The 15274-nt window shown below is 41.8% G+C and overlaps 1 protein-coding gene across 2 annotated transcripts in view; it reads right to left on the reverse strand.

Annotated features, from left to right (window-relative positions):
- Positions 1-15274, reverse strand: part of DDR2 (discoidin domain receptor tyrosine kinase 2) — a 159624-nt gene that overhangs the window by 50600 nt on the left and 93750 nt on the right. For both annotated transcript variants that reach the window (XM_033409747.2, XM_004282032.3), the window contains one exon: positions 12170-12278. In XM_033409747.2, the coding sequence (XP_033265638.1) occupies positions 12170-12251 (82 nt within the window). In that variant the 5' untranslated portion in view covers positions 12252-12278. The remainder of the gene's footprint in view (positions 1-12169; positions 12279-15274) is intronic.

A 15274-nucleotide genomic window follows, 5' to 3' on the forward strand; every position in this document is an offset into this window, starting at 1 on the left:
AAGATACTCAGCCCACGTTTGCTGAAAAAATACCCTGCTCAGTTGCATTTCCCCAACAAGGGTCAAGGTTTGTCAGAGTGAGCGCCATCTTGTTCCCAGCTCACAACCATCTCCAGAGGACAGAGAGTGGCAGGGATGCTCTTTCAAGGGCTTTGTGGGCATTTGCATGAAAGGAAGAGAAGTTCTGACCTGAATATTAGTCAGTGGAGGATCCCCAGCTCAAGCTAGGATAAGGCTCTGGGCCACAAGTGTTACAAACCCTCTTCAGACAATGGAGTGGGGCTGGAGGTCTAGAAGTTGAGACCAAGGAATATAAGGATGAGGAAAGGGAATTCAGAGACAAGAGCCAGCAAAGCAGCCATTAGGCAAAGTGTCTTGATGAATCAGTCTTGCCAGGGGCCTCCGAGAAAGGACACAGGAAAATAGACAAGATGATCTTGGATGGCCTTTCTCATCCTAGTGGGTCTTTGGAACCAGGATGAACCTTGGCCCAGGGCAGCCAACGTGGCCCTTCTTAGCAGTACCAGTGTGGTTTTCCTATTGAATATGCCTATTTTTGGTAAACTCCTTCTGTGGAAGGGATCCCAGCCAATAGCAAAGACTCAGAATTGCCAAGTCCTAATTGTCAGGTCCCCTTACTTTCCCCCAAGCCTACCTCATCGTCTATCAGAGCCCATCCATCTGCCTCTGAGCTCCACATTATGAAATGTAAAGCAGCAGGAAAAGGCAGAAAATAGCAAGGGAAGCAAGAGACCCTGCAGCAAAGAAGTATCACCTGATTTTGCCTGCTGAGTTGTCTTGGTGGTTTCCTGACGCTTCCACTATCCACCAGTCTCCTGGACAGAGAAGCCAACTCACTTTTCCAGTTTCTCAGAGTGGAAAACTACCAGTACTGGCTGCTACATGCCCAGGCGGGAGCTCGGTCCATCCTGAGCTCTGGTAGAACCTGGCAGGCAGGCTGAGGAGAAGCAGCGGCCACCAGGCCCCAGCTTCCAAGAACTATTTTCACACTGTGCTGCCAAAGTTGAGAGCCTGAAAGGGCTGCTTGTTCCATGATGTTTACCATCTCACTGTTAGCTCCAGACCACAGGCCCCCATCAATGAGTGTCCTATATGCAGCTTCCAAGAAAACACACACACGACACACAGAAGGCCTGAGGCACGAAGAGCTGACAGCTGGGCCTCTCTGGGCACAGGCAAGGTTAAGACTGACGGGGCGGGGTGCAGTTACTAGGGTCAACCAGGGGACCCAAGACAGTCTCTGGCCTAAAGGAACATTTGCAATCATAAAACTTTAGAGCCAGGACTTTAGGAAACCAATCCCTTTAACGGCTCCATGTTAAATATTAGAATCTCTGAGGCCCAGAAAGGTGAATTGACTTACTCAAGGATGCACAGCTGACTAGGGTAATCAGGACTGAAATTCAGATCCCCTGATCCCTGGTTCCTCTTTCTTCAAGCTCAGGCTACCATGACCTAGTTTTTTTAGCTCCAGAGAGGACAAGGTGGTCTAGTTAAAGAAGCTGTTATTTGGGCCCTTTCTCTCCATAAGCTCTACCTAGCAGGCTACTTCAGACTGGTTCACTGTGCAGGTAAATATCTACATAAAGGGATCTTGCTAGGTGCCAAGGAAAATTATTTGGGTTCCTCTAGGTACAATGAAGCTATTTTGCCAAGACCTCTTTTGCCCAAGTCTAAATTCCCCTTAGGAACAGTTCTTTAGAATTGCAGTTCTCCTAAAAGCCCCAAATATTTTCCAGAAACAGTTATTGCAGAGCTCCAGAAGAGGGGTCCCCAAGCTATACTGGATTTCTGGGTACTCAGATGAGGGCCAGACAAGATATGTTCTTCTTCCTGGTTAACAAAGTCAGCGAAAGACTTGTAGTAAAATAGTGTGTTCATTCCCTCAACAGGGAGGTAGGCTGAAGACACAGCTGGGTAGCCATGAGTCAGGAGTTGAGAAGAAAGCCACGGCATAGTTTGGAATCAAAACAGGTCTATGCTTAAAACCTGACTCTTGCGCGACCCCCAAGACAAGTTACCAAGCCTCTCCGAACCTCAACTTCCTAGTCTCTTAATAAGCCTGCCAAGCGGGGTTGTTGTGGAGATTTAATATAATGTATGCAAAGAACTTAGCACACTTCCTGGAAGACAATAGGGCTCAGTAAATGATATAGGAGAAGGAGAGGGGATATTATATTCACGTTTTCTTAAGCAATTCAAAGGATTTATGGCCTTAGGAAGATTAATTAAGCTTTAAGCCTCTCAGTTTAACAGTAATAATAGTACTTGTTCATAAGAATGTTGTAAGAAAATATGAGTTATATATGTCAAGTACCTAGATAGTAATGTTTAGAGCAGAGTAATGCTTAGAACAGTAACATTTAATAAAGGTTAGGTGTTATTTTCTTAACTATTTTTACTGATTCATTCTAAAAAAAAAAAAAAGATTGGAATTGGCTTCCAAAGCTGTATAAGATACTAAGTAAATAAATAAACAGAGAAATAAGTGGAGAAATGTGGGTAAGGGGAAAGAGAACAGGGACAATAAGATAAGACGGAGCTAAGGTTTGTATCCAAAATAATACATTTGGTTCTATACCTTTTGCCGGTGATGGGCCTCAAATTTGTCTCTAAGCTTCCTACTAGCCAATTCGAAAAGCAAAGCATAATCAGCTAATATGAATCACAATGGCAACGAGATAAAAGTTAACTTTTTATTTCTGTTTCCAGGTGGCATGGAGTAGCTTACAGTAACCCTCCACCTGAGGATAACTGGAAGAACTGAATAAAATTCACAAATCATCTACCTGAAAGCATCTGATTGATGCTGAGGTAGTGAGAACAGAGAAACTGAAGCTTCAGAGAAGGGAGAATCGGACAGGTGACATAACTTCTGTAGTCATGTGTAGCCCTTTGTCAACTGGAGGCAAGGGCAAGAGGCTGACTCTGGGCTTTGCACTGGTTAGAAGGTCACTAGAGGATAAAATCTAAGAGCTTTTGAAGTAGACCTGGGATCCTCCGAGCAGGCGGCTTTTTTCTTGCACAGCACATTTGCCAAATGATGGGGCTGTGTAGAGACGCAGTGGAGAAACCTAAGGAGAAACTCTCTGAAAGGCTGAACTGAGTTTTTGAGTCTGACAAAACAAAGATTAGAGTTCAGGACCCACCAGGAAGAGAGGCCACAGAGAAAACACAGGAGTTTTTAAAAAGCACTGAATAACCAAGAACCCAAGCTTATACCCTTACCAATTGCCCAGAGTGAAGAAATTCTACCCCACCAAGTAAAGGGAGATCCAACTGCTTTCACTGTTGGCCAATCTGGACTTTGGGTTCACCTCTTCTTAAGAAAATCAAAGACCCAAACACGTTTCTGAAGAGAAGACCACCCCAGCCTCACAGAGAAGTGGGCCAAGTCAATTTCAGGACATCTTAGTGGTTATAAATAAAGAAAAATATGTTTGAATTTACCCCAGTATTTGTAAATTTCTTACTCTTGGCACTTCAAGAGAGGAATTTAGATTCATCCTCATAAAAGAAATGAAGGATTAATTTTACTTAATCAAGAAACACAACCAGTAGCCATAGATATACCATGTCGTTGTTGCTGTTATAATTAGTAGTTGTAGCAGTACTAGTATTATAGTAGCAGTAGTAGTAGTAGGATAGCCATCCATCACTACTGAGCAAGTTCCTCAATAAGAAAAGCTATGACAAAGTCCTAAGTATTGGTCTAACCTACTAAAAACAAACAAACTAATATTATAGCTTTCTCAAGGTGGTTTTAGCCTGTCCCCATAGCCAGGGCTTCTCTTATGCCAGGATGAACCATTTCTTAAGTTAGCAATGCTTATACATAGAAGATACTCTTCATTGTTAGACCTTATATATTGACTGCAGCTTACAGCACCCAAAAGATTAAATCTGAATCCCTCCCTTGAAAAGTCAAGAGTAAAAGCTTTACACATATTTGGGTAAACTTAAGCACATTTTTCTTTATTTATATCCACTAAAATGCTCTGCCCACAGGCCAAAGGAGGGAGACCTTAAGCTTTTAGGAATAAGCAGAGGCTGCACTCTACCTCTGCAAGGTGAAGGGCTCTCAGCCCTCGGACATCAGAGGCTGGACCTCTTTACTGCACATTAGTAGCTGCAGCTCAGGGAACTTCAGTCTATCATCCTTCTACTTTGCACTCCTGTCACTTAAAGGGATGATATCGTATAGCCTCTTCTCAGCTTCCGAACATCTCTGTGAGATCAAGTCTCACATGGCATAATTTAGATCCATTTTTGGAGAAAAAAACAGAGAAGCCTGGGAGCTTCTCAACTTCCCTTCTTTCCTGCCTTCTTTTTATTCCTCAAATATTTATTGATTGCCTCTATAGGCCAAGCACTGTGATAGGTGTCTGTCATGAGGACACAAGAGATCAACCACACCAAATAAGACAATAGCCAAAGTCATAAACATCTGTGAAGCAGGAAAAAAAGAAGTTGCATACTTTTTAACAACTCATCACCTCCCACTTAAGCCCCCCCCCACTCCAAAACCCTCATTGTTTTGAATGTCTTAACTTTTGCTTTACTTTACTGTGTATGTGTCCAAACCACTGAAAAATTCTGGGAGGGCTATCTTACCACATCCATGCTCTTCAGAGTCCTGTTGGCTAAGACCAAGAGCTAAGTCAACAATCACACTATTCTCCCCAGAAAAAATACACCGTCATGGATATGCTCAGCCTGGGCACACGGCCCTGAATCCCTTGGAATTAGGATGGCCGGAGTTCAGGGTTGTTAGAAACCCCTATTCTCCAAAGGTAACTTGAGTCTCTCTTGGAGACCACAAGAGATGATAATAGTCACTAATGAACGCTTTTTCTCTTTCCTCCTCCATCATCTGCTTGACAGAAACTATTGTTTTATAGTGTTTGGGTTATTTTAATTTCCTTCTCTTCCAAAAGTAACAAATCACAACCCTTGATATTTGCATATAACTTTCCAAAGCCCATTGACTTCATTATCTCATTTGGTCTCCCTATAGTAACCCTGTGAAGTGCAGAAAGCAGAGTTTATTCTTCCCATTTTATAAGGGAGCAAAGTGAGGTGCAGAGAGTTAGCTAAAGTCACTAAGCTAGATAGTGACAGAGCTGGAACTAGAATCTAGACCTCTCAGTTGCCGTGGTCTCTTCACCATCTTTGTTGTCATCACACTCTGCTGTCAGCACATACTCTCCACGCTGTCTGTAATATGACCTCAGGGTCAAGAAGAAACACCAATTTAGGGGACAATCTAGAAAGAGGGCCCAGAGAAGCTTATTGCTTGTTTAGATTTTAGAAAGTCTTGATCCCAGATTTGTTGAAATTTTACAGCAAAAGGAACGTGCATCCTGGGAGGGAAGACATTGGCACAGCATTTTGTTATCACCGGGTGAAGGCAAAGCCTTTGATCAGAAAGCACTTGTCACATACCGAGGATCCCAAAATCATGTGGTTCCTGTTTTTGGCAACACCTTGACCTCATCTTTGCCCTATGACCCCTCAGTGACAACCACCTCCACCCTCTTGTTTTTGCTATTTGTGGCTCTGTGCCTTTACTTGAGCTCAGTGCTCTCCCTTCCTTTTTTCACTGAGACTGGCAAATTCCTTTATCTCTGGGTCACTCTCATACCTTCACCATCTCAGCCAGCCTGACATTGGAGACTTGATGTGATTGGGTAGCACAAACATAAAATGAGTCTAACACTCCAGGAGGCAGTAGAGCACAGAGGTCAAGAATGTGCTCCCCGGAGGAGGATCACATCCCAGCTCTGCCACTTGGCTAGGTCTATAATCTTGAGTTACCTAATGTTCCTGGGCCTCAATTTCCCCTCGGTGAAACTGGAATAACAATACCACCTACTTCATAAGATGATTGTGAAGATTATATTTGTTGACGCCACTTAGAATGGTACCAGGAATATATTAAGTGCTCATTAAATATTAGTTGGTATTCTTCTTCAAAATTTGCATTCTCTTTTCCCCCATTTGGCACAACTAAGAGTGCTTAAGAGGCAAATGAGTTCCTGTTATCCCCAGAGAGAGATCCTTTTACTGGCAGGAAGGATACCAAAGGCCACCCTGAGGCTAGACTTGACAAACAAACATACAAGCAAGAAAGAGCCAATCTGGGCAGCAGCTAGCATTGTTCACTTACGAGAAATTCAACCCAGGAGGTGCCTTCCCAGGGCCCTGCTCAAGCCATATGAAGTACACACGTACACATACGTACAAACACACAGCCTTAGCACCTCAGGCCTGGTTTCAGAAACCTGGAACTAGCACCACATTCTGATTAGCAGCTGAGGCCCCTTAAACCCTCTCAGCACATCTCTGGAGAAGATGAATAATGAGAACCCTGGGAAACAGAAATGATTTTTCAGTATGGAAACGTGTGTTGGTAATGTAGCAGGTATCAGCCTTGGTGGGAGATGAGGGAGTGGGGAGAAGGGGACAACTCTGTGCGGAAAGCACCATAGCATCTCCAGTACTTTGGTTTCTTTGCAAGGGTGAGTTGGTCCTGAAGGGCTTCTAGCTCTAGCCTTGCTTGCTGAGTGTGCTAACAAGAGCGAGGTTCCAAGTGTGACCTCTATAGGATCCTGTTGTCTTACCCTATTCCTTGGCTTCAGGCTGTCCCTCAAACCCAAATTACCTCTCACCCCCATAAATGTACATCAGAAGTCACAGAAAGGAAACCATGAGGCTGCCCAGCTATACATGATTATTAGAGAAAGATCATTTCCTCAAATGGCTCCCAGAGGAGTGGGTAGTCTGGTGGAAGAAACCTGGGGCTGGGAGACAGGAGCTGGGGGTCCCTGCTTTGCCATTAGCTATGTGTGCAGTCATGGAAAAATCATTCACCCCCTTTGACGCCCAGTTCCTTTATCTGTAAAAGGAGAAGGAAGGACTTAAATATCTCTAAGGTTCATTGCAGCATGAATAGCCTAGGATTCAAGGTCCCTAGACCCTAAGAACTCACTGAATGCAGGACTGATGCTGGAAAGAATAAAACCACAGGGATGAACCGAAAACCAATTTGGAGCCAGTAGGAGAACTCCTCTCTGAATCTCAAACCCTAATGTCTTTTTTCCTCCTTTCGAAGTGGGAACATTCTAGATACCAAAGGAGGACTGCCCCACCTCAGAGCTCTGAACTGCTAGCAAGTTGCCTGCTTCCTATGAGGGGAAAATCCAGGATGGAAATGGGAAGTCCCAGCACTGCCCTGCCCTGGCTCTGTACCATGGATCCTAAATGCCTGGGTTGCCTGTTGGGGAGAAGAGGTGTTTCTCCCTTTTCCAACCACAAGTAGTTGTCACAAGCCAAGTCAGGATTGTAGGAACAATTGCCCCCATGCTCTTCACATACAGCAGTGATCTAGTTGGCTGAGTGAGTCCTCAGGACTTCAGGTTTTCAGGACTAGGTTTTCAGAATAACCAGGTTACTTCTATTACTTCCTCCTACCTGGAACTCCACAAGGTTCTGGACCCTTAATGTCCACTGAAACACTGGTTTTATACATTCTGAAGGAGCCTGACCCTGGTGACTGATCAAACAACTTCAATAGCCAGGAGTATTCTTGTCCTTCATTGTGGAGTCTAGAGGTGTCCATTTCCCATGGAGGTAGCCTTGGCTCTCCTATTAAGTCCAGTAGCCCCAGCCCAAGTTAAGAAAGAGGGTTCTTGACCCACAGACCCTACCGGAGGATGGAAAACTGCCCTATTGGGTCCTTTGCTCATCACCCTGCATGTGTACTCTCTCTCCCTCCCAGCCATTGCTTGTGCTATTTCTTCTGTCTAAAATGCTTCCTCTTGGACCCACCTCTAGAGAAAAAGATTCCCTAGAGAAGGTGGCTTCTAGTACTATGAAGCTCCTGCAGGCTAGGCTGGGGCGGGGTTTCTGGACTCAACCTCTCACTAGGGAGCATTTTAGGATTTAAATTATAAAAATATTCATCAGCTATCTCCTATGTGCTTAGCCTTAAAGGCAAGATTCTTCTGAAGTTCAGACTTTAGATCCTTGAGCCTGGGAAGTGGCAGAGAGCTGGGGACAAATGGTCTTTCTTACAAAGAATAGCCATGCAAGTTCAGGGACCCTGTTTCCAAGCCAAAAGCCTAGCGATATCTTCCAATATGGGCAGTAACGTTCCCATACCACTAAGTCATAGTAGGTTTGTGACAAAGGATCTCATACATTATCTAATCCAACTTCATTTTACTACTGGTGAAAGGATTAAGAAAGTACAAAGAAAAATATAATGACTTAGTAGTGTTATGCAACTAATTTAAGACCAAGCCAAGGGAAGCAACCTAAATGTCTTTCAACAAATGAATGGATCAAGAAGATGTGGTGTATATATACAATGGAATACTACTCAACCATAAAAAATAATGAAATTTTGCCATTTCACCAACATGAATGGAACTGGAGGGCATTATGCTAAGTGAAATAAGTCAGACAAAGACAAATACTGTATGATATCATTTATACGTGGAATCTAAAAAATACAACAAACTAGTGAATATAACAAGAAAGAAGCAGACTCACAGATATGGAGAACAAACTAGTGGTTACCAGAGGGGACAGAGAAGGGGGGAGGGGCAATACCAGAGGGGAGATTAGGGGATTAAAAGGTGCAAACTATTAGGTATAAAACAAGCTACAAGGATATACTGTGCAAAATGGGGAATATAGCCACTATTTTGTAATAACTATAAATGGAGTATAACCTTAAAAAGTTGTGACTGACTACATTGTACACCTATAATATTGTATAGCAACTACACTTCAATTAAAAAAAAAAAACAAAGCCAGGATTGTAACTAGGATTGTTCTCAAAATAATTTTCTAAGTGAGTTAAATATTATTTTCCAAATGAACTACAAATCATTCATTAGAATATTCTAATAATATCCAAATCATTTAAGTATTTGTAGAAATGTTGTTCAGAAATTGTTGGTATGATTCTTTGATGCAGATGCCAATAGCTAAATGATTCTCCTGAGACAAGATGTTGACAGAGGGAACTGCCTCAAACTTTTCCAATGACTTCCTCCTTGAACTGACAGTCAGTAGGTCCCAATCCCTGATGCACTGTTGCAGCTAGAAGAGAGCTAGGCACACTTTTCACACTTCAAGACTATGTACACACACCTGTACGTCAGTATTTCCCATATGGACTTGCAAACCTTCCACAGCAGCCCGTAGTGACAATACCAATTTCAACACTGCCACTACTGGAAATGCTACTAACATCACCTGACCCACTACCTGCTTTGCTACCACTGTCAAAACTCCAGTGCTTCACAGCAGTGAGCCACCAGCCCAACTGCCCTCATGCCTTGACCTGTATCACACTAGCACTACTCTGCAGCCTCCATGGGGGTGGCAACTGCAGGACACTTGTGATCTCAATTGTAGAGAATTTCTCTAAATAGCAACATTATTCACCCTCTGTTGGTTTCTGCTTCTTTGTCTAGATTGATATTTTTAAATATTCAATATCCTTATTATGAATAAGTCATACTAAGACAGAAGGCTCACTGACCAATGGCCATGGTGAAATCTTCAAAATGAGCTTAAGTCAGTGTTTCTTTTAGACTTTATATATTAATTGAATTTAATACTTAGCTCAGTTACTATTTGCCAAACAATATTTACACTTAATAATCCATTAAAACATATTTCAATATTTAACAATAGATTGTATATAAGATTTGTTTACTACCCAATTCTCCTGACTTAACTCCAACATTTCATCTATTTATACCAAATGGCCATCTTGTGGGGAAAATCTAACTGGCCAAGAATTTACTCTATTACGTTCAGTCCTTTGGTGACACCAATAAGGACTTCTGAAAAGTCATCCTTAAATCAACATGCATTTATTATGTACCTACTCTGAGTTCATCAGTGTGTGCGAGCCCTAAGCCTCCATGAGCCCCAAGCTTTGTGACTAGACTCACTGCTTCCCATTGCTTGTCTCCAGCTTAACCTGTAAAATACAAGAAATGGTAGAGGGAAGTATTATCCCCTCAGCATACCTCAAATATTCCATGTTCCTATAAAGTTCTTTGCAAGTCAAGACCTTTATTTCTTTTTCCTTGGCAGAGAGAGCCAGCAGAAATAGTTGATGCCAGGAATGGGGGAAAATGTTTTAAAGATAACTGCTTGCTGTCTTCAAACAGCCTGTTTTCTGTTCCAGGGCTACAGCGATGTTGTCAAACACAGATGGCTAGCTCTTTTGGTTTAGTCATGTAAATAGCCTCATGTCATACCAGTCTCTGTGAGTGTGCCAAGCACCAAAACATCCTACCATTCTGTGCATTCACAGCAACTCTTCCTCGGAGACCAAAGCAGGGAGAATGACACTGGGCTTGGTAAATGTAGTAGGAGGCAACCAGACTTCAACTAGGTGAGGGGAATACAAAGCAGAAAAATGAAAGAATGGTGTCAAAGTTCAGATCTGGGATACACCAACTAAGCTTATTATGAGAAAGTAATAAGGTGAGCATTTCACAAATGTACACTCATGCTATGTGAAGAAGAGGAAATGAAAATGCCCTCAGGAATCCAAATATAGAATGAAGCCACTGGAACGCTCATACACTGCCATGGGGTGGTATGTTGGCAAAATCACTTTGGAAAACTCTTTGGCCACACGTAGAAAAACAGATTATATGAAACTATAAGCCACTTCTAGGTATATACCTCTATCAAAAGACCTTTACAAGAAGGGTTATAGGAGCTTTATTCATAATGAGCTCAAACTGGAAATGATCCAAATTCCCATCCACAGTAGACTGAATAAATAAAATATTCAAATAAAATAATAATATACAACAATGGAGACAGTCACCAACTGCATGCAATGATATGGATGAAGGTCATGAACAAAATATTGAATGAAAGAAGCCAGACACAAAAGATGACTCCACTTAAACAAAGTACAAAACCAGGAAGAATGAATTTATGTTGTTAGAAAACAAAATAATGACTACCCTTGGGGTGAGGGTGGGGAAAAGTGACTGAAAGAGAGTGTGAGGAGAGCTTCTGAAGTGCTGGTACAGTTCTGTTTCTTAATCTGGATACTGCTCAGATCGATGTGCTCAGTTTGTAAAATTCATCAAATTGAGCACTTATGCTATATCTACTTTCCTATATTTATATTTGTGGCAAGATGAAAAAAATGACTTCAACCCTTCACCCTTCCCTTCCCTGAAGGTATTCAGACCTTCCCTGTGTAATTTTTTGTGCTCGCCCACTCTGACTCTGGGCTTGGCCACGTGACTTGCTTTGGACAATGATATCTCAGAGAACATGACTCAAGCACTGGCTTGAAACATGCTGCATGTTTCCCTTTCTGCTCTCACTGCTGTGCAATTTCCATTAAAACATATCTATACTAATCTGCTGGAAGAGAGCACAGCAAAGTTGCCCCAGTTGTCAGAGCCAAGGCCATCCTCAATGAGCCAATAACCAGCTTACTCCCAGATATCTGCATGAATCCAAAAGAGACAAGAAGCATAGTCCAGCAAAGACCAGACTAAATCACCAGTCTTGCATAAGTTGTTAAGCGGCATTACTATGGTAATAGACAAGTGATACAACTGTATACTTCAATTTAAAGTTAAAATATACACATAATTTAAAAAATTGGGGGAAGGGGACTAACATACCTATTTTTGAGCATGGTCACACCCTGTAGGAAAGAGAAACTGCCTGAGATCCTACAAGACCAGGGTCCCCAAAACATAACATGACATCCAAGTAAAATACAGGCCTCGGACAGCCAAACATAACTAGAAAACCAACCTGCAGAATTTCTCCAAGGTCTAAAAATTCTCTCCTTCGGTGTCCCAGAAGATGCAGAAGCAAATGTTTGTTTCTTCCACCTCCCATTTTTAAAAATTTTCCTTTTATTCTACCCTACTCCATATAAGAAGCCCTTTCACAATATGTCATAGAGAGAGTATAGTAATTTCTGTTCCTGCTATGGCCAGGTTTCACCATGGAGGGAAAAAAAGGGAGGGAGGAATGACCTTTTGGGGCCCTTAGCAGTGCCTTTCCCAAGATGAACATTGATGGGCTTGAGTGTTCAGCTGTCTTCCAGCGTGGGGCTGAGCAATGGCTGTGTTACCTGGGTTAACCTGAGCTTTTGCAGAACTCAAGATAGGCAGCAGCAGGAGCAGCACCAAGGGCATTCTGGGAATCAGGATCATCTCAGAAGATGGTGTTGGAACTGGAGCCTGCAGCCCACCAAAAATGCAAGAAAACAAGAAAGAGAAGGAGAGGAAATGAGTGAGGCAGATACTTTCAACATGAATGAACACAACTTGCATCTTTGTGTTCTTATAGTGTTTATTTCTATATTCAGAACTTTAAATCATGGAGTTTAATACTTGAATGGGACATTCAATAGTCACATACTATAAGAATTTTCAAACTCTGGGACATTCAATAGTTACATAATATAAGAATTTTCAAACTCTATTAGATCATATACTCATGGAATTAAAATTAGCCAAACTATAGGTGGGTAACAACATTTTAGTAAGATAAATACTTACCCAAATTGTGAATGGTGATAAAGTAAAACTTACATTTACAATGTTTTTTCATAATTTTAATATTGATTCCAGTATTAAATCAAGAAAAACATTCAATGACGTTAATGTGTTTGCCTTTCAAAAGATGTAAGGTCAATATTTATCCTAATTTATTAGCTCTAGAATGGTACCAGAAATTCTGTATTTTTAAGCTCCCCCAGAATAATCCATGTTATTAGTGGATTAGAGTTGAGACATCAGCATGAACTCACGTTTAGCTTAATAGAGATATAGATGGTCACATATGGAAATATTTATAGATACGTGTACACACAGGTTAGCACACACACACATATATCTATCTCCTTGCTATATAAGCTAAGAGGGCCTAGAAACAATGATACCCCAATAGCAACGAGCAAACCTAGTACCCAGATCTTGATTTCTAATACCATTCTCCAATAAAAGGAACCAGGGTTCCCTTGGAGAAACTGCTAATTCCAGGACTGGGGCAGGAAATATGATGATCTTGGAGAATATTTTAGTGCCAGATGAGCCTGGAGAATCTTTTAGTGCCCCAAGTTGAGAAAGCATACACAAAAATGATGGGGAGGGCTTCCCTGGTGGTGCAGTGGTTGAGAGTCCACCTGCCGATGCAGGGGACACAGGTTCGTGCCCCGGTCCAGGAAGATCCCACATGCCACGGAGCGGCTGGGCCCGTGAGCCGTGGCTGCTGAGCCTGCGCGTCCGGAGCCTGTGCTCCGCAACGGGAGAGGCCACAACAGTGAGAGGCCCGCGTACCGCAAAAAAAAAAAAAAAAAAAAAAAAATGATGGGGATATGGCAAAGGAACATGGAGCCAACAGAAAGAGTTCCCAGTGGCCAAAGCTGGAACAACTTAAGCAACAAAATGAGTCAAGTAGTATTGGATTATAACTCAAGATATAAAATAAATATTTACAAGTCCATGTTGATATAAATAAATGATTGAATAAACAAATGGAGGAGAATAGACAAATTTCTCATGCAAAAGAATTCTAAATAATTATGTAGATACTCTCTACTCTTAAAGAGCTGGTGCATAACCACCCCTCTCACTTCCCCACCCCCGACTCCTTAAGTGTGAGCTGCACACAGTGACTTTCTTCAGAGTACAGTATGGAAATGGAGAAGGTAATTTTTCAGTAGAGAAACATGACAAACACTACCTCAAGCCAGGTGATCAAGGTTAGCATCAACTTTGTTAAGTCACACTGATAGTATGTATCCTTGATACGATGTGATGTGAATGGCACTTAGCCTCTGTGGTCTTTTTCCCAAAACCCCATTACTCCAGCCTAATCATGAGAAACACATCAGACAAATCCCAATTGAGGGAAATTCTACAAAATTCCTGATACATAATCCTCAAAACTGTCATGGTCACCCAAGACTAGAAAGTCTGGGAAACCGACATAGCTAAGGGAGCCAAAGAAGACAGGACGGCTAAAGGTAATGTGACATCCTGGATGGGATCCTGGAACAGAAAAAGGACATTTGGAGAAAACTGAGGAAATATGAATAAAGTAGAGACTTTAGTTAATAATGATGTGTCAATATTGGTTCACTAACTATGACATATGTACTACACTAATGTAAGATGTTAATAATAGGGGAACTTAGGTAGTGGGTAAATAGGAAATCTATGTACCATCTTTGCAATGATTCTGTAAATATAAAACTGTTCAAGAATAAAGTTTATTTAAAAAAGAAACTCTCTTCCAGGTAACACTAATAGTCAACGAACACTGGATCCACTGTTAGGAAAAATATGTAAAACAAAATTATAAAGGGAGACAAAATCCCTTTAAGCTTGAGTGATCAGAGAAGGTTTCATGATGAAATCGGCATCTGATCAGATTCTTGAAGGATGAATAAGATTTTAATGGGCAATAATGGGAATAGAGTAAGTAATAGGATGACATAGCTAAGACACTTTTTTGAGGAAACAGGAGCTTTCTATGATGTTTTCTAGGTAGTAGAACTCTGACCCACCCAAAATGGTAAGAAAAAAAAATAGGTATTCGGATAGTTGTGCCTGAAGAGGATAGAGCCAGAAACTAATCAAATACAAAAGACTAAAGTGGCATCACGGTAGGGGGCAGGGGCAAGTGACCCACAGTCCACAAAAGGGTGATGACCATAGTTTCATGGCATTGATTTGGAGAGATAAAATGTCTCAGTGCCTACACACTGCCAGCAGCAGGAACACCGCGTTTCTATAAATGAGTCCACAAATAAACATGCCCAGAAAAGAAACACACAGGCAGACCTTGGAGACATTGATCTTGGCTGTAGTCTAGCACTAACCCATGACCATGATCCAGGATGTCCTTCTACAAAGATCTGAGCTCCTTGTGAGCAGCCATTCAGCCTTGCGAGCACTGCCTTGGATAACCACCCTCTCTTAGCAGCCTTTTGAAGAAGAGTGCTACAATTCTCTTTCATGACACCTTCTTTGTGGGTTCTTGGCCATTACTTTCTCCCCTCCATGACGTTCCCCAGTGGTTCCTTCTTTAAGGACTGTCTCCTACACCTCATTCCCTTCACACACTGAATTTGCTTCTATTAGATCCTCCATAACATTGTTATAAAATTACCCATTTAATCATTAGCTTCAAAATGACTCATTCTTGTATCTCCAAAAGAATACATTAT

The sequence above is a fragment of the Orcinus orca genome, chromosome 1 (genome assembly GCF_937001465.1).
Source record: "Orcinus orca chromosome 1, mOrcOrc1.1, whole genome shotgun sequence".
In the NCBI taxonomy this organism is placed as follows: Eukaryota; Metazoa; Chordata; class Mammalia; order Artiodactyla; family Delphinidae; genus Orcinus; species Orcinus orca.